Raw genomic sequence first — 20,711 nt, 5'->3', positions numbered from 1 at the left:
CCAGATACACAAGTGATGACCCATGTAGTCGAGATGCAGAAGTTTACGCTGTTCCAAATGTCCGTTGTTTAGAAATAGGTTTTAACAATTTCTTCTATTTTTAATTTATTGCTCTATGTGATTTTCAGGACTCTCCATTGGCGTCTTATTGTTTTCGCTTATATCAAATAAACAACATCCTGTCAGATTTTTTGTGCAATTTTTGGACTTGATAGAGCAATGGAGGCCAATATTAAAAGTTTTTTAGCTGTATCAAGCTGATATAGAACTCCTCTTACGATATTTTCTTTTGTCAAAGTTTACTTCGGGGGTATGCAAATCCCGGTCTGCTATAAACACTCAGGGGTAGCTTACTTGACTAAAACTTCACTAATTTTGAGAATCTTCAATTTTCGTGGAAGTAGGAGAGTTCTAAAAGGACGGATAATAGACTAACAAATAATTCGCTTCGGTTGATTCGAAAATTACAACCATAAGCTTGCTAAGTAACTTTAATGTGCAAAAAAAATATTGGTGCACGAACTCCCAATAATGTAAATTAAGACCATAACTTCTTTGCTAAGTGACTTCAAGGTGGAAAAAAAGATTAGGGCAAGAACACCCAAAAACAGAGCAGTGAAAAAACTTTTTGCCCGATTGGCTAGTAGTTTCCATAAATCCTCGATTCAAGGACAAGAATGGTTACTAAATATTGGTTTTCATGAAAATAGAACTAAAATAAAGGCTAAAAGGACCTCAATACACAAAAACAAACGATTGGGGGGCATTCCCTCAAAAAAGGCCGAAAAATGGCTTTTACCACATATTCTTAGGTACTTTGGGACAAAGAAAAACCAGTAAAGAATTTGGTACCGATAATTTGATTTTAAGAATTATTTTAATATCAGCTTGAGAGTGCCAGGAAGAAGACGTTTTGACCAAGACGACCAAGAAGACGTTGCATTTTTGTAAGGAGATGAAGCGCGCTGTAAGGTCTAAAAAAGGGCCAGTCACATTTGATTCCTAACGGGTTTAAACTTGCTTTTGTAAGTTTTTGGGACAATGAAGCCCTTATGTTGAAATACATTTAGGTTGGGACAAAGGGTCCTCTTAAACAAAGCCCAAAAGCGTCCAAAAAAATTTTGGAGGACTCATTTGTAACTCACATTGATCAGCTTTTCGGTCAAGGAGATTCCACTCCACAAAAAAAAACAAAAAAAAAAAAAAAAAAAAAAACTGAAACCTAATTCTAGTTTGACCAAAAATAAGCCTAGAGAAGGGCTCTTTTTTCAATTGGTTTGGAACTTACATCCATTTATTTACGGGCAAAGGAGCCATAATTAATACAAATATGTTTACTGACTCAAGTCCTTTGAAAATATTGCAATGTTCTTCGAAAGAGAGACAATCGAGTTTTAAAAAAGAGAAAAAAATATGAAAATTCATGTGGAAATGGAGCCCTAAAAGGTCTTTTTTTCTCCAAATGGCTTTAAACTTTTTTCGTAAGTCTTAGGCCAAGGGGAATACCCAGGCTTGAAGAAAACAAATTATCTTACTGACGATCTTTGAAGGTGCGGACAACGTTAAAATTGGGGCCTCAGTTATTGTTTTTTCGGCTTAGAGCTTCTAATTGAAAGTCTTAGAGGCAAAGAGACTCGTTGCATTGATTCCTGACGCCAACAATTGCGCTCAAAATTTATTTCAACTAATATCGCTTGACCCTTCTGTGGCATTCAAACAGTGTCTGGAAGACTTCAACGAGAACAAAAATTTGGGACAAATTTGCTTGTACTGATTCAAACCGCCTAACTTAGGCCTAAAGTTTTTAGTCACTGGCCGTTCTTGGGAAAAAATACCTACTAACACTATTATTTTCAACTAACTGTAGTAAGAACTCGCCTGAAGATAACATTGTTACGAAAACTCTTTCTCCTTCAATATCTTCAAAGCCTCCGTATTTACACTCTTCCAAAAAGTTCCAATTTCCTTTAAATGTTTCCTTACGACATCCCCCGACCATTTGGTGATAACCTACTTTTTGTTTGGCCTTATACGATTGTCCACCAAGGTACGACCTTGGGAAATCTGTTGCCCTTCGTCCGCAGAACGTATCCTAGCCATCTCAACCGTTTTCTCATTATAGCCCCCTGAAAATGGATTGGCCCGTATTTTTTTTGTGCAGCTTACTTCTTGACATGCAGTTACTTTTTGCGTATCACGTGAAAATTAATGGTGACGTCAGCAAAGCCAAAAGAAGCCTTAACGAAGACAATATATTTTAAAACAGAATTTCGGTTACCTCTGAAGTTAATTCGAAGACAATATTCAATGCCCTAGATATATATTTATTCAAAAACGTCCTTTTAACAAAAGCAGGACAAAAACGTGCTACTTTTAACAAATTAGAACACGACTAAAAAAAACAAAAAAAACAAAACACATTTATAAATTCAGATATGCCTGAATTCAACATTGACGACAAAATGGAGGTCAAAGATGGCTTCAACTTCAACTCCATAGATTGTCAAAAATAATGCCAATTTTAAGTCCAAATTGGTAAACATTCCTTACAGTTATGCGGAAAATTTTAGACAAAGAATGATGTACAAAAATATTGCACAAATCTACGGGCAATAGAATATTTTGAATAAATATTTTAATTTTGCCTTATAAATATAAATTACAATCCAATATTTTAGTTCTTGAGCAAGAAGGCTGGCAAATTATTTACTCATATTCTGGCAATTAACTTCCAATGAAACTAGAACAATTGAAAAAACGAGGAGAATGAAATATAAATGTAGTCCTAAAAAAAGTTCTTATAAGAAAACTGAAGAGTGATTTTAAATTCTGAATGAGAAGAAATGGAGCCAAACAATGAAGTCAAACCAAAAACGAACATATTAAAGAATGGTGTACAAAGGCAAATCCACCTAATACTTATATCAATAACAACAGCAAAGCAAATCAATGATATAATTCGTAGCAACACACAAATCGATGATATTGTTCTTCTGAGCCTTTTTTGTAGTAAGCTACCATGTTCCATAGCAAAACTACTGCGTTGGGAATTTTTGTCGGAAGATCAGCCAAAGTTCCTTGAGTTAAGTTCAACCAAATACAAAAAATTAAGTCAAAGCCAGTATGTTATGACAAAATTAATGAAGATTGTTTGAATACCAAAATGAATAGTTGTAACTTTATTGTAATTTCTGGTATGAAGAGAAAGTAAATTAGATTTGTTCGTTTATTAGAAGCAGTTTTTGATAAGGAATTATTGCTTTTAAAAGAATGTCTTCTTCAACTCTGACCAGTTGCATTATTAATTTCAACAAAATTAATTATTAGTTACAACAAAAAGTATATGTCTAATAACATTTACAACTTAGATGTTAGGCTTTGAAAAAATGTTTAGACGCCTCTTGTAACTGTTGGATGAAGTTTGGATTTAGAAAAGACTTAACTGCTATTTTGTGCGATCTTTCTATAAAACACGTTTAAGAAATATGTTTTATTTTTATTTTGACTTTCTAGAGTAAGTTGCAAGTTTTCACATAGTTTGATACACATTTACTCGCAAGTTGGGACATTACATGGATAATATATTACCAATTTGGAATTATGGGAATGATGACATCAGATACTTTTTATATCACCTAACAACTAACCACATACAATGAGGACTGTATTATTAACAATTTTAACGTTAATTTTCTTTTTTACTTATTGGAAGTTGTGTTTTATCTCTATTTAATTTTTTTGTTTTTCTGAGAACGGGAAGAGACAAATTGCCGAAATACACGATTAATTGTCTCCTACCATTCATTGTCTTCAAAATATCATCACTGCATCATTCGCTTTATCCTTTTTTTTTAAAGTTAGGTATCATCATTATTTAAAAAGGCATCAATCTGTATTATTAACAATTTTAATGTTAATTTTCTCTTTTACTTATTGGAAGTTGAGTTTTATCTCTGTTCCATTTTTTTGTTTTTCTGAGGATGGCTAGAGACATATTGCCGAAAAATACAGTTAGTTGTCTTCTACCGTTCACTGTTTTCTAAATATACTCATTGCGTCATTCACTTTATCCTTTTTCTTATGGAAACTTATTTTCTTCTAGCTTTTGAAACGCTATCTATATTTATCCAGGTATATTCATTGAACAGATTTATCATATTCAAATACTACTCATATAGAAAATATTCACTAGGAATTTGCTTTTATCATTAATGGGGAAGGCGTCTCAAAGAAAGCATGCCAATTCAGTTTCTGACTACGAGGATCATTTTCATACAATAAATGAAAAGCCAGTAGACGACATATCAATTGACTATTTTTACAAACCCCATACATTAACGCTTCTTACAGCATGCTTATCTGTACTTATTTACTCTTCTTTTACTAGGTAAGTTTGGTTGAATGCTCCTATTTTGGTAAAATTGTAGATGAGGAATTATCTTAATGAATGCGCACATGATTCCATTACCGACAGAAACAAGGTGAACATTACTACTTGATGCTGTTTTTTGCAAACTTTTAGTTTTCTATAGCCTAGGCCTAGTCTATAATTTAGTGAACACAAAAGAAGCATCTAGTGAATGTTTCAATTCAGGTAAATGTTTAGTTTCACCACAAGCTGTCTAAAGTGCATATTACTGCATATAGCAAGATTCTAATGATTACATATTGTTTCTTTGTCATTATTAGAGAAGCATATCCATTTCTGGTTGACCCTCCTCTTTCTTGGGGCAAACTAAAAATGTGTAAAGTGAGCTTGCTTACAGGTAATATTCCGACCCATAGAGCAAAGCAGATTAGTCCATGAGCCCTGCAGGCAGCAGGGCAAGGTCTGTAGGCTATTCTATATTTATTCAACAAAGAGTGATAAAACAAAGTAAAATAAAAAACAACCTCAAAAAGGGTTTCTTAAATAAGTAGGGAGAGTGGGGTACCTCAAACCAGGAGGTACCATAAACCAGGAGCATATCACCCACTTCCTATTGCTGAAATTTCTCCTCCCTTTTACCCCATATTGGCACCCAGTCTCTACATTCTGATATACTTTTGTTCAGTTTGTATCAAGACTCTGTTTGTGGCACTAAAAAGATTGTTTTCTACAGGAAAAGTAAAAATTTTGTTTTTTACCAGCTGTTTACTTATCCACTGAAGAATTTGTTAGATCCTGCTGATTATTGGATATCTAATGAATTGATATTTTGGCTTTAAGACTGTGGTTTGTGATTTACGTTCTGTTTAATACTTTTTTAACTAGCCCTTTTTTAAGAATTATTATGCCTTGGGGGATCAATGAACCACTTGCCATGGGGAACAATGAACCAGTGGTTGATCATGCCCCATGACCTACTTAGTATTTTGATAGGCCTACCTTTTACTTATTAAATGAAAAAACAAGTTTTTTAAACTCCAAGTAAGGAGCAACACTAAGACTTAAAACAAACAGAAATTACTCCATATATGAAAGGGGATGTTCCCTCTGCAACGCCCTGCTCTTTATGCTAAAGTTTGACTCTTTGTCACAGCTCTACTTTTTAAAACAATAAGGAAACTTTAGTGTAAAGAGCTGTTGATCCTGTGCAGGAAGAAGGGAATTCTGAATCCTTTGCTCAAGATGCTCCAATGTCCTCTGTCAATTTTATTAGCAGAAGAGCTACTCTGTTCACTCCTGAAGATGTTTGTCCCCATCCCAAAGCTCCTCCAAGGAAAAATGCCTCAGAGAAGGGTTGCAAGAGAGTTAAGTCAACTGTGTTAACTGATACTCCTATCAAAAATCAGCTTGTATCAGACATAATTGAAAGAGAGAAGAAAAAAAGAAAGAGCAAAATAAACAAGAAGGGAACAGCCAATGCAAAAATGCAGGGAGTAAGAAAATGATTACATCTAGTGATCCTGCTGATTACCCACTTACAGCTGTAGCAAAAGCATGGAAAGTTATCACTTACATATCCAATTGCAGTTCAGAGGAAGGGGATGAACTGGAATATTGCAAAAGCAAAGATGGTCTTCAAAGAAGAAGGCATTGACAGCTTACAAAATACTGAGATAGAGGTGGGAGACTATGTGCTTGTTGCACTTCAGAAAAGTCAATGGTGGCACACTTTGTTGCTCATTGACAGTTTGGATGTTGCAGTGAAGTTTTGGAAGCATTTGAGCAATGTGAAATTTATTCCTACAGATGAGGTAAGCCTGATGTGTTGCTTTGCCTCCTGAAACCAGTTCCTGTCAGTGGAACATCCCTCCAATCAGGGAAGTTTGCTATTGGTAAAAACCTTGCATCATTTTCACTTAAATAAGATGTTTTTTTGTGTTTTCTACTTTTTATAGCTGATTTTTTGCAGCTTTGTACTTTTATATAAATTAAAATTGATCAATAAAAAGATAAATCATACTGGTTCATAATGCCCCATGGGGTGGTTCATGGTACCCAGGGGGTGGGGTGGCTTTAACCAAAAAAATCAAGTCTCATAAAATCAGTGGTGCATTATTTAGTATTAACCCACAAAACAGAAAAAAAATACTCAGAGGTAGCCTGATAAATAAGCTATGTTTTGATGTAAAAAAGTTGCTGAAAGGTCTTTTGGTTTGCCTTAAAAAAAAAAAAAATCAAAACTGAAATCTGGTTAAAGGTACCCCACTCTCCCCTATAGAATACAGACCTCACCCCACTGCCCACAGGGCTCATTGACTAATACATTTCATCTGTAGGTAATGTTACCTGTAAGCAAGCCCACTTTATGTATTTTTAGTTTGCCTCATGAAGGAGGAGGATCAACCAGACATGGATTCACTCCTAGAATTAGCATTTCTAAGTGCTCTAAACTGGAAATTATGCTCCTTTCTAGCATAGTTTCCAGTTTAAACAGATTGTGATAAAACTAAACATTTACCTACATTCAATAATTGCTTTCAAGGGAAATTTTGCAAGATTCTAGTTTAGCTACTTTTGCTATCTTAGAAAGGGACTAGTTTAAGGAAATGAAACTTTCAGGGATGTGTCTACAGACTAAAGAATGGATAGATATTTTTTGGTTCATATTATTGAATTACAAATAAAGCTAACACACTATTAGATGCCATTCTTTATGCTCTTTCTGGGTATAATAATGGCTTCTTATGTAAATTCAAGTTTAGCCCTTTATGAACCCTTGAAAATGACCAAAAATTTTCTTGCTGTTGGGTGTAAGAAAGCCTTAAGATGTTGGTTTTAAACTTACTATTTGATTATGAAACTATTTGTTTAAAGTTGAATAATTTAAAAGCATTGATTTATCACAATTAAGTTGGATTACAAGCTCAAAATAATTTCTCCATTTTTTATCTACCTTTTTTCTTCTGTTGGCTTTGATATTTTTCAACATGTAGGCTAGATTAAACTGCTGTTTTTAAGCTGCCTAACAGAATAAGAAGAAATCATCACAGATTTGTTTTGATTTTTTTTTATTCAGCTTAATCTTGACAGGTCAATTTTGATAAATGATACAACTTTTACAAAACAGATTTACAATCAAATAATAAGTTTAAAACAAATGTTATAACCCATTTTTAGGCCTATATCCAAAAAAATTAGTATGATGCTATTATTTTCAAGAGTCCTAAAAGGGCTTAAAATTGAATTTGCAAGAAAAGTGATTATCATATTCAGAAAGAGCATAAAAAAAACAGTACCTAGTGGTATTTTCACTTTATTCTTGAGTCAATACTAAGAATAGCAAAATATTTACCAAAGTGTGTCCTTGGAAGTTGTTTTGAAGGTGTTAATGGAATGTTACCTCCACTGAAATCCTAGTGTATACAATTATTTAGTTTGGGATGGGGGTCAGTGCTGTGAGCTCAGCCAGAGTCCACCTCTGATGATCTTTTAAAATCTTTGTGTTATAAAAGTGTTTACTTGCAAAATAGATTGGCAGCTTAAATGAAGTACAACAAAATTGTTTTTAGCCTCACAACTTTGCTGAATCCCAATTTATGACATCTGTAGATACCGCCCCCCACCTTGAACAACAAGGAAAATTACTTTTTTGTGTGTTCTTTTGCATTACTTTTTTACACAGCTTATTTGTCCATTTTGTTCTGTTTTATTTTCTTTATTGCTTGCAGGCCACTAGAACATCACAGAGAGCTGTTTAATGGCTTATTTAAAAGCTTATTTTTTAATATAAAATTGTTTCCTAACTTTACATCATAGTCTAAAGACTTTTGACAAGGTAGGATAATAACTCACCTTTTGGGCCCCTTTAAGGGCTCAAAAGCAAATTTCACATAACTATTACAGATGCAACTATTATTTTGGAAAATTTCATGTTTACTGTTTACACGTTTAAAAGTGGTAAGTCTTATTTTCTTTTTTGATAATTTTTTTCCTGTTTTTCGATGAAAAAAATTTCTTGTTGTCAAGGATTTCATTATTTTTCAGTGACTCCATTTCTGTCCTATGTGCAGATGTATTTGTGGGCATATTCATATCATTTTTGAAAGTTTTAAAACAAGAAAATCTTGTTGTGAATTGTTAGATTTTGGGAAGTAAGAGACTCTTAACAATCAGGGCAAAAAAATTTGACCTGAGCAAACACAGCATAACAGGAAGTATAGTACATTTTTGCAATTTTGTGATTAACTAAGCTCACCTATTTACTTGATGATAATGTTTCAAAGCTGCTATATTTGTATAAATACTAATGGGGAACATATTAGGAAACATAATGAACCCCTGTTTTGATGTGTTTTTTATATTAAAAACAAAGATCAGTTAATTCAAAAAATATCTACTCAAAGTACAGAACAAAGTTAAAACTTAAACAGTTTTAAAGTTACTTAATAATTTTTTCTTCAAATTATTAGGGGGCATTACAACTGCATCCCTCCTAAGCAACACTACTGGTGAGAAAGAATTGTCATTTTGATAATTCAGGAATGACAGCTATTAGTTGATTAATATTGATACTAAAATGCTATTGCAAAATAAATCTATTGGAATTTAAAAAAAGAAACTGAAACTTCCGAATGGGAAATCAGATCAAAATAAAGCTTTTACAAGAGAAAGCTACAGCTCCCTGCCTCAACTAATGAGATTTTTTTTGGCATGGGAAGCACTGATGTGTCTTTTTCTTTCTTTTTTTATTACTAATGGGGGACTAGAACATAACAGAGAGTTTTTTAAGGGCTGGATAAATATATACCATATTCTATTACTGATACACAGACAAGGTTTACATAATACTCAAGTTTTTTTTTAAATACTTCTTCTAAGCATAATAATTGTTTCACTTCCAAACCAAATGTAAAGCCCTCAAATGGTCCCATTTGGGCTTTTGAGGGCCATTAAGGAATTAGTTGTCACAACTAATTCCTTATTCTAGAAACTACTTTAAAATATTGTAAAATACTTATAGCATTTCTAAATGAGGATTGCTCCACTTCAACCACCCTCGCCACCCCTGATGTGCAAATATATAGCCCAAATTATCTATACACAAGGAGTTTTCAATACTGTAGCATGACTCTTCTCTTCCTCCTAATTGTTTACCATTTGCTATTCAATAAATAAGAAGTGAAGAGTTGTATTATTGAAAATTCATTCAATATGCCCATATATAATTTGGGTTATATATTTGAACATCAGGACGGGGTGTAAAGCATTTAGAAGCAATATAAGTAAGTATTTAAGAGTGTTCCAAAGCATTTTGTAGAAAAAGGAAGTTTCCAAAAAGTAAGGAATTAGGTGTCACTTTAGGGTCTACTAATGGCAATAAATTTGAGAATAAAATTGAGGACTGAGCTTTGTTCATCAGAGCAAATTTAGATATAAAGATGGTGTCCAGCATATATCCTCCCATCCCCTCTGTAAAAATGCAATTCCCCCATACCCTGATGGACACATGAAAAACCTTTTTATGTAATTTTCTAAATATAGTTCTTTGTCAAATGAAGATACAAAGGGGAAGGTTTCTGTCAATTTCTAGGGGTTATTTCTTCCCCTCCAAATGGCATCTCTGGCAAGTCCAGAGACTTCAAGGTTTTATTTTAATTCTGGGATGCCATGGAGTTTTAAAAATGACTAAAATAGTTATTATATAAATAATAAAAATAACTAAAATAAATACCCCCCCCTCCCCCACCCAAAAAAAGAAGAAATTTCTGTGTCTGTAGAAAAACCTATATAAAAATAAAGAGTCCCAAGATATATTTAGAATAGCTTATCTTATGTAGAAAAATTCTAATTTTGGTAATAATTGTATACTTTTTTTTGTGTCTTTATTAATAAAAATAATGACTTTTTAATTGTTAATCAAGCATAGTTTTAAGTTTGAATCATTTTACAACTTTATTCCTGCTTGTTTAAAGTTATAATATGGATCTTTACTATTTTTGAAAACTCCTTTCCAGTAAGTTATTTTTAAAACTAGTATTGTAAAAAGGAGGGGTATAGGGATTTTGTGCTAGCAATTTGGCTAGTCAGTCCATGTGCCACTGAACTATGCAAAGGAAAAACAAACTTACTTTACTAAAACTCAGTCCAAAACAACTTTTTTTTAGTTGAATGTCTTGCCAAAATCAATTTTAAAGTTCAATTGAACTGTTCTGTCAACCAGCAAGGTTCAGTTGACATTTAATGAATAAAATTAATTTAATTAAATAATCAAATTGAGGCTAATTAATTAAGTAATCATACAAATACACTATATATATATATATATATATATATATATATATATATATATATATATATATATATATATATATATATATATATATATATATATATATATATATATATATATATATATATATATATATATATATATATATATATATATATATGGAGGGCAGCTGCCTCCCCCTCCCCCTAGAACTTTAAATCTATTCTAGGTATGGTTGAAAATCAGTTGATAAAAGGTACATAATTGAAAAAGCTATAAATAAATAGCTGGAATGACAGAATAAAGGTTAATGCTGAAGCTTATTGATGAGTTATGATTTTTGGTGATTACTGATAAATAAAGATTTCATTGGTATGATAGAACTTGCTGGCAATGTAAGGTTTTGTGAACTGCCAATATAACTTCAGCTCCCTGCCCTTCATCATAGAGTTGGCTGCCCCCTCCCCCCTAGAGAAGAAGCTACGTGCACCCATGTATATATATATATATATATATATATATATATATATATATATATATATATATATATATATATATATATATATATATATATATGTGTGTGTGTTTTTTAACTACGTAAAACATGCAAATATACACACATTCTTTGCTGTCCCATTGTCTGTGCATATAAATAGATTGTCAGTTTTACTGACTCTTGAACATGCAACATATAATTGTCCATGGGAAAAACAATCCGTATTCAGATCTATGCCTCATTATTCTAATGATGTGTCCCTGTGTCCCGGTCGTCATTTGTGTCCTGGTCGTCATTTGTATCCCGGTGTCTCAGTTTGTAATTTCTCTTTGAGTGTCCCGGTCGTCATTTATATTCCCAGTGTCCCGGTCGTCATTTGTGTCCCGGTGTCCTGGTCTGTAATTTCTATTCAAACAATCCCTGTATCCTGGTCGTCATTTATATATCCCGCCTGTGCCCCCGGCGTCCCCGTTGTAGTTGTGTCCCTGTGTCCCGGTCGTCATTTATATTCCCTGTGTCCCAGTTTTGATTTGTGTCCGGGTGTCCCAGTCTGTAATTACTCTTTGAGGTTTCTGGTCTTCATTTATATTCCCTGTGTCCTGGTCGTCATTTGTGTCCCGGTATGTAATTTCATCAGTTGACAAACATGACGTCAGTTGACAAACAACTTCATGACGCATACAGCTCAATCCTTATAATGACGTCAGTCGACAAACATAACGTCAGTCGACACACAAACAAGACTTCACTCAACACACACACACAGACAACTTATTTTTAAATATATATATATATATATACTAGCTGTTGGGGTGGCGCTTCGCGCCACCCCAACACCTAGTTGGTGGGGGCGCTTCGCGCCCCCCCCCCCCAAGCCCCCCCGCGCGCGTAAGTCGTTACGCGCCATAATAGTTACGCGCCATTGTAGTTGTGTCCCTATGTCCCACCTGTGAATATAGATAGATAGATATATATATATATATATATATATATATATATATATATATATATATATATATATATATATATATATATATATATATATATGGTTTTAACTACGTAAAACTTGCGAATATACAACATTCTTTGCTGTCCCATTGTCTTTGCATATAAATAGATTGTCAGGTTTACCGACTCTTGAACATGCAACATATAATGGTCCATGGGAAAACAATCTGTATTCAGATCTATACCTCATGATTCTAATGATTGCCCTTGAGCTTTGTTGATGGTGATTGCTAATCGACCATTCCCTGTCCCAGTGTCCCGGTCGTCATTTACATCCCCCTGTTTCCCCCGGTGTCCCCGTTGTAGTTGTGTCCCTGTGTCCCGGTCGTCATTTATATTCCCTGTGTCCCGGTCGTCATTTGTATCCCGGTGTCCCGGTCTGTATATACATTCGTTTTTTAGTTTTGTTTTTCTCCTTTATTTTTTTCCTTTTTTTTTCTTTTTTAGCTTATTTAGATTTTTAGATTTTTTAGTTTTTTTATTAGTTTTTATTAGTTTTTAGTTTTTTTTTCTTTTTAGTTTTTTTGTCCCGGTCGTCATTTATATCCCCCTGTTTCCCCCGGTGTCCCCGTTGTAGTTGTGTCCCTGTGTCCCGGTCGTCATTTATATTCCCTGTGTCCCGGTCGTCATTTGTATCCCGGTGTACCGGTCTGTATATACATTCGTTTTTTAGTTTTGTTTTTCTCCTTTATTTTTTTCCTTTTTTTTTCTTTTTTAGTTTATTTAGATTTTTAGATTTTTTATTTTTTTTATTAGTTTTTAGTTTTTTTTTCTTTTTAGTTTTTTTGTAGTTTTTACCTTCTTTTTAGTTTTGTTAATTTTTTTTTTTACTTATGTCCTGGTCGTCATTTATACTCCCTGTGTCCCGGTGCTTTGTTGATTGCTAATCGAACATTCCTTTTGTCCTGGTCGCTTTCTCTTTGAGTGTCGTCATTTATTTTTTTCTTTTTTAGTTCTTTTAGTTTTTACCTTTTTTAGTTTTTTTTAGTTTTTTAGATGAAAATTTTTTTTAGTTTTTTCCTTTTTTTCTTTTTAGTTTTTTATTGGTTTTTACCTTTATGTTAGCTTATTTTTCAGTTTTTTCCTTTTTTTTTATTTTTTTTTTATTTTTTATTTTTTTTAGTTTTTTACCTTTTTTAGTTTTTTTTAGTTTTTTTAGTTTTTTTAGTTTTTTTAGTTTTTTAGCTTTTTTACTTTTTTTATTAGTTTTTAGTTTTTTTGTAGTTTTTGCCTTTTTTTAGTTTTTTCAGTTTTTTTTTAGTTTTTTATTGGTTTTTACCTTTATTTTAGCTTATTTTTCAGTTTTTTCCTTTTTTTTAGTTTTTTTTAGTTTTTAGTTTTTTTAGTTTTTTACCTTTTTTTAGTTTTTTTAAGTTTTTTAGCTTTTTTATTTTTTTTATTAGTTTTTAGTTTTTTTGTAGTTTTTGCCTTTTTTTTAGTTTTTTTAGTTTTTTAGCTTTTTTATTAGTTTTTAGTTTTTTTTGTAGTTTTTGCCTTTTTTTAGTTTTTTTAGTTTTTTAGCTTTTTTATTTTTTTTATTAGTTTTTAGTTTTTTTTGTAGTTTTTGCCTTTTTTTAGTTTTTTCAGTTTTGACGTCACCTGATCCAGTTTTTTCAGGTGACGTCACCTGATCCACGATCCACAGATCCACAGACAACTTATTTTTATATATATAGATAGTTTTTTTTTTTTACTTATGTCCTGGTCGTCATTTATACTCCCTGTGTCCCGGTGCTTTGTTGATTGCTAATCGAACATTCCTTTTGTCCTGGTCGCTTTCTCTTTGAGTTTCGTCATTTATTTTTTTCTTTTTTAGTTCTTTTAGTTTTTACCTTTTTTAGTTTTTTTTTAGTTTTTTAGATGAAAATTTTTTTTAGTTTTTTCCTTTTTTTCTTTTTAGTTTTTTATTGGTTTTTACCTTTATTTTAGCTTATTTTTCAGTTTTTTCCTTTTTTTTATTTTTTTTTTTATTTTTTATTTTTTTTAGTTTTTTACCTTTTTTTAGTTTTTTTAGTTTTTTTAGTTTTTTAGCTTTTTTACTTTTTTTATTAGTTTTTAGTTTTTTTTGTAGTTTTTGCCTTTTTTTAGTTTTTTCAGTTTTTTTTTAGTTTTTTATTGGTTTTTACCTTTATTTTAGCTTATTTTTCAGTTTTTTCCTTTTTTTTAGTTTTTTTTAGTTTTTAGTTTTTTTAGTTTTTTACCTTTTTTTAGTTTTTTTAGTTTTTTTAGTTTTTTAGCTTTTTTATTTTTTTTATTAGTTTTTAGTTTTTTTTGTAGTTTTTGCCTTTTTTTAGTTTTTATAGTTTTTTAACTTTTTTATTAGTTTTTAGTTTTTTTTGTAGTTTTTGCCTTTTTTTAGTTTTTTTAGTTTTTTAGCTTTTTTATTTTTTTTATTAGTTTTTAGTTTTTTTTGTAGTTTTTGCCTTTTTTTAGTTTTTTCAGTTTTGACGTCACCTGATCCAGTTTTTTCAGGTGACGTCACCTGATCCATCCATCCACAGACAGACAGACAACTTATTTTTATATATATAGATAGATATATATATATATATATATCTTCTATATATATAAAAATAAGTTGTCTGTCTGTGGATGTGTGGATGGATGTGTCAGGTGACGTCACCTGAAAAAACTGGATTAGGTGACGTCAAAACTGAAAAAACTAAAAAAAGGCAAAAACTACAAAAAAAACTAAAAACTAATAAAAAAAATAAAAAAGCTAAAAAACTAAAAAAAACTATAAAGGTAAAAACCAATAAAAAACTAAAAAAAAAACTGAAAAAACTAAAAAAAGGCAAAAACTACAAAAAAAAACTAAAAACTAATAAAAAAAGTAAAAAAGCTAAAAAACTAAAAAAACTAAAAAAACTAAAAAAATGTAAAAAACTAAAAAAAATAAAAAATAAAAAAAAACTAAAAAAAAGGAAAAAACTGAAAAATAAGCTAAAATAAAGGTAAAAACCAATAAAAAACTAAAAAAAAAGGAAAAAACTAATAAATGACGACACTCAAAGAGAAAGCGACCAGGACAAAAAACTAAAAAAAAAGGCAAAAACTACAAAAAAACTAAAAACTAATAAAAAAAATAAAAAAGCTAAAAAACTAAAAAAACTAAAAAAAGGTAAAAAACTAAAAAAACTAAAAACTAAAAAAAAACTAAAAAAGGTAAAAACTAAAAGAACTAAAAAAGAAAAAAATAAATGACGACACTCAAAGAGAAAGCGACCAGGACAAAAGGAATGTTCGATTAGCAATCAACAAAGCACCGGGACACAGGGAGTATAAATGACGACCAGGACACAAGTAAAAAAAAAAAATTAACAAAACTAAAAAGAAGGTAAAAACTACAAAAAAACTAAAAAGAAAAAAAAACTAAAAACTAATAAAAAAACTAAAAAATCTAAAAATCTAAATAAACTAAAAAAGAAAAAAAAAGGAAAAAAATAAAGGAGAAAAACAAAACTAAAAAACGAATGTATATACAGACCGGTACACCGGGATACAAATGACGACCGGGACACAGGGAATATAAATAACGACCGGGACACAGGGACACAACTACAACGGGGACACCGGGGGAAACAGGGGGATATAAATGACGACCGGGACAAAAAAACTAAAAAGAAATAAAAACTAAAAACTAATAAAAAAAACTAAAAAATCTAAAAATCTAAATAAGCTAAAAAAGAAAAAAAAAGGAAAAAAATAAAGGAGAAAAACAAAACTAAAAAACGAATGTATATACAGACCGGGACACCGGGATACAAATGATGACCGGGACCCGGGACACAGGGAATATAAATGACGACCGGGACACAGGGACACAACTACAACGGGGACACCGGGGGAAACAGGGGGATAACCTGACAATCTATTTATATGCAAAGACAATGGGACAGCAAAGAATGTTGTATATTCGCAAGTTTTACGTAGTTAAAACCATATATATATATATATCTATATTCACAGGTGGGACATAGGGACACAACTACAATGGCGCGTAACTATTATGGCGCGTAACGACTTACGCGCGCGGGGGGGCTTGGGGGGGGCGCGAAGCGCCCCCACCAACTAGGTGTTGGGGTGGCGCGAAGCGCCACCCCAACAGCTAGTATATATATATATATATATATATATATATATATATATATATATATATATATATATATACTATTGCTTGATAAAAGATATAAGATTTGCAAGTAAAACAATTCTTATATTTATAAAGTGTACAAAAAGGCATTGAGTAGTATGCTTTCCTTGTCCTGGAATCTGGTATATAATTACCAAGGGCTTTTGTTAAAGCTAATTTTTATGTCTATATGCTTCTTTTAAATTCAACTTGATAGTGCCATCATGAAATACCATTTGGCATCCAGCAATGGGACTATTCATACCATTTCTAGAGTGGAAAGGCTGGGATGCATGAAAAAAGCAATATCACAATGTTCATGGTGAAAAACCCTAAACCTGGGATTTATGATCCCCATTTCTTGTTGTGTTGCGGAGCAACACTACTGCTTTCGTAGTTTTTTTTTTTTTTTTTTTTTTTTTTCACCGTGATCAGCGACCTGTAGCTCCGAAGTGGTAAGAGTTAAAAATTTGAGATTTTTCAGAGGGAAGGGAAACGTGAAACAGAGTAAAAAAGTTCTAGAGAAGTTCCTAAAATTTCTAACAGTTTTCCATAAAAAAAATAAAACCGTTTTTTTCTTAGAAACTCTGCGTTCGATGTTTGGCGTCAAGTTAAGACGACCCTAGCTTCGGAAATAAACTTGTTAGAAATACAGTTATGCTGAACTCATGTAGAACTTTCATTTGTCTCTTCGAGAACCGGAGCATAAAATTCCGTAGCTCTTACAGATTTCCCGGACATAATTCCGGAAAAGTCCATCTCGTTCCGATTTTTTTTTGGAATTTTCTGAAATTTTCGATTTTGATGTTTCTTATATTTTTATCGAGTAGTGCTATGAAAAGTATGCAAGAAGAAGTGAAGTGTTCTATATACCAAGTTGCTTCGTTCTCTAAGAAATAATTTCCGAAGTTTCGACGTTCTAGAGGTAACTTCTGTTCTGGACCAGCTAGAATTTTTTTTCCAACGCGGTTCGACAGGTCTCGATCTCCTAACAACTGGAGCTTACAATAGTTTCACTGACATAAAATTCCTTCTTTGGGTTTGTCTATTTGGAAGTTTTGTCATGCCCTCGGGGCAATTTAATTTTTTTGGTGAATTTGGTTTGTTTTATATTTTCCTAGCTTAGACCATCAAAAGTTAAGCAGAAAACTATAAGACGTTATTTCCGTGTCTCTTTCAGATTTCCCGGAAATAATTCCCGAAATGTGCGTCTCGAAACATAATACTTCGAATTGGCGTCAAGTTAAGACGGCCCTAGTTTCGGAAGTAAACGTTTTAGAGATAAAATAATTATGAACTCATATAGAACTTTTATTGATGTTTTTGAGAACTGAAGCATGAAATTCCGTAGCTCTTACAGATTTTCCGGAAATAATTCCGGAAAAGTCAATCTCGTTCCGATTTTTCTCGTTTATTTCTGGACCAGCTAAACATTTTACCAAACTCAGTTTAGTAGGAGCTCGAAGTAAAACCATATCAAAGATGCTTCAAGATAACAATCGAAGCCGCATTAGAAAAATGTCCTCTGAAGGACATAATGGAGACTGTTGCTCCGCAACTGTGCCCTAAGGAACAGGGCACAGTTGCTGCAACACTTCCTGTTGCACAGGCAACAGAGGTCTTGTTTTTTTTTGTTGTTGAAGGCAGGGGACTGTCATTATCCTGTATATTGCTTTTATTATGATTTTTCTAATAAAATAATTTTTATTTCTAATGGTCAATTCCTTTAAAATTTTATAGTCCAAGAATCTTTCAAGTCCAACATCTTCACAGGGTACATTTTAGGCCCTGAACTCACTCTTAAAAGTTTCATCCACCTAGCTCAGGTATTTCAAGGTTAGCTAGAAGCCTTTCAACTAGACCCTTACCCCTTTGTTTTAGTATGGTCTTTTGGTTAATCAGTAAGGTTCTAAATGCAGTAAATTTGCAGCTATTTCAATTACTTTGCTAGTTAGAAGGTAAGCACACCACCTGATGTAATTTTTGTGCTCTTTCTAAATTTACTAGGGTAACTGCTTCCTTTGCTTCTCAGAAATTCTGAAAATTACCATAGGCTACTTTAAAAGAATAATGAATACTTGCATATCTAGTTTTTTAAATTGTATTGCTACAACCGCTACCCCCCCCCCCTATATATATATATATATATATATATATATATATATATATATATATATATATATATATATATATATATATATATATATATATATATATATATATATATATATACTTTATATATATATATATATACATATATACTATATATATATACTATATATATATATATATATATATATACTTTATTCTTGATTAAAGCAAAAACAGTTATTTCACAGAAAAAAAACCCACATAAACACTACAAAAGAAAGAGAAAAGGAATATACACTATCAAAAACAAAACATAAACACTAACTAAAAGTCAAGTCTCTTTGTGAGGGATAAAAATCTGTTTACAATTGTCCAAACTCTATTGTTTCTAATTATTTGTAATAAAGGAAACAGCACACTTATTTCATATTCATTTAATTGGGACTCCATTGCTATACATGCTCTACAATAAACAGGGCAATCACATAGAAGACGAATACATGTTTCCATTAGACTGCACCCATCACAATTGAGAGTCTGCTTTCCCAATCATATTAAAAAAATGAAGCGATCTGCTATGCCCTGTAATCAGCTGTGTTAATCTGCTATTTGGGTGGATTTTTGATGCAGATATAAGGTCATCTTTATTTTCCAAAAAGTTGGCCAGTCATGTGCTAACAGAATTTTTAAACTCTTAAAACCATTTTGCATACAAAAACTCATTTAAAGATTTACAGCCTATATGAAAGGGCTGAGATACACTCAAGTCATTAAAGGAAGGACACAAATAAATTTGTAATAGTTTGGTCAGTATAATTGCTATGATATGCTGAATAGCTCATTCCATTCAAGATAGGACTCAAAACCCTTGGCCAATTTTGAGGTTGACCATTTTTTCTGTATCTTAATATACATTGTTCCAATGCTCTGAAATCCATTGGAAACACTCCTGCAAGAGCGGTTACCACATGTGTTTGAGCTATGTCAAAGAATCTAGAAATTAGGATCATAGAAGATCTTTGTGCCAACCTTAGCATTTGCTGAATTTTTTTTTTTGTCAATGCAGATATCCAAATATCACACGCGTATAAAATATGGATTCCAATTACTAATTTATATAGCATCCTCAATGCAGGTGGATTCAGGTTCCAAGTACTCTAGGCAACCATTAAAAGACGAGTAGAATATTGTTTTGCAGATTTAATTTTATGTGTAACATGATCAGTCCATAATAATTTTCTATCACTACCCCCTCCCTCCTAATACAGTAGTATACGAGGGGGTACCCATAAGAAACTGTACTATTTTTGTGCAAAGTTGTTAGTTTAATCTATCCATGTTTATAGAATTCTGAAAAAAATTAGACAGTTTTTTAGAAAGCTAAAATCATGTTGTAAAATTTACTGACTTCATGGCTAGTGAAAGAGCTTTGAAACCTTTGCGATTTGTTCTTTTAATTTCTGCAGGCCACTCATAGATTTTTCTGTTTCTATTCCTGTTTTGTTGCATTGGTTTTGTATTGTCAGTAAAGTGCTAGTTTTTCAGAATTTTACAAATATTGAGAAATATTACAAGCAAGTTTGTTTGAAACAGTTTTTCAAACAAATGTTGGTTAAACCACAAAGCAGTAGTTTTTGTTTGTTTTAACTTCAATCCTTACTTTCATCCGAAAAACCTTGTTTTTTTTTTAGATTAATAGTTGAAAGGTCAAATAACTGTGCCTCAGCGATGGCATAACCCCCCCCTCCCAGCCTCTTAGGGCATAGACTGTGCAACATTCAAGAACAGAATAGGATATTATTTTGAAACTTGTAGTAAAGGCTGAGGGGGTGTAAAACTAAATCAAAAGATACGTGAATCCAGATTGTTAAAAGGTAGTCTGTGCAGTATCCCAGGAACAGCTATGGGTAATATGCTCAAACTTTGAGGGCATGTCAATGGAGATGTTGAACTAAATCAAAGGAAACTATATGCATCCAGATTGTCAGAGGGGTGTATCTACAATGTATAAGAATGGGCAAGGGTGTTAAGTTGAAACTTTCAGGTTGTGTTGAGGGGATTTTGAACTTGATCAAAAGACGCTGTGTGCATCCAAGGCTGTCAAAGGGACGTATCTGCAATATCTCACTAACAACAAACCGTTGAAACTTTTAGGACAGATTGAGGGGGATGGTCAATTAATATTTATCTATGCTCATGATTGTAAAATCATGGTGGTAAGAAAAGCTTCAGTTGTATAGAAGCCCAAAAATTATGCAGATTTTTGATCTGTAGATTTTAATCAAGCAGAAATAAAATCTAATATTTATTTAAGTGTAAAACGAACATAAATCACTATTGATAAATA

General features: G+C 32.1%; 1 protein-coding gene across 1 annotated transcript in view; it reads left to right on the top strand.

The window, feature by feature from the left end:
• The first annotated feature begins 4,164 nt into the window (after nucleotides 1–4,164).
• LOC136040525 (phosphatidylserine synthase-like) overlaps nucleotides 4,165–20,711 on the top strand; it is a 54,964-nt gene continuing 38,417 nt past the window's right edge. The window contains exon 1 of the mRNA XM_065724702.1: nucleotides 4,165–4,387. Within this exon, the coding sequence (XP_065580774.1) occupies nucleotides 4,212–4,387 (176 nt within the window). The 5' untranslated portion in view covers nucleotides 4,165–4,211. The remainder of the gene's footprint in view (nucleotides 4,388–20,711) is intronic.

Source organism: Artemia franciscana, chromosome 21 (assembly GCF_032884065.1).
Source record: "Artemia franciscana chromosome 21, ASM3288406v1, whole genome shotgun sequence".
In the NCBI taxonomy this organism is placed as follows: Eukaryota; Metazoa; Arthropoda; class Branchiopoda; order Anostraca; family Artemiidae; genus Artemia; species Artemia franciscana.
This window is presented reverse-complemented; position numbering and strand designations above follow the sequence as displayed.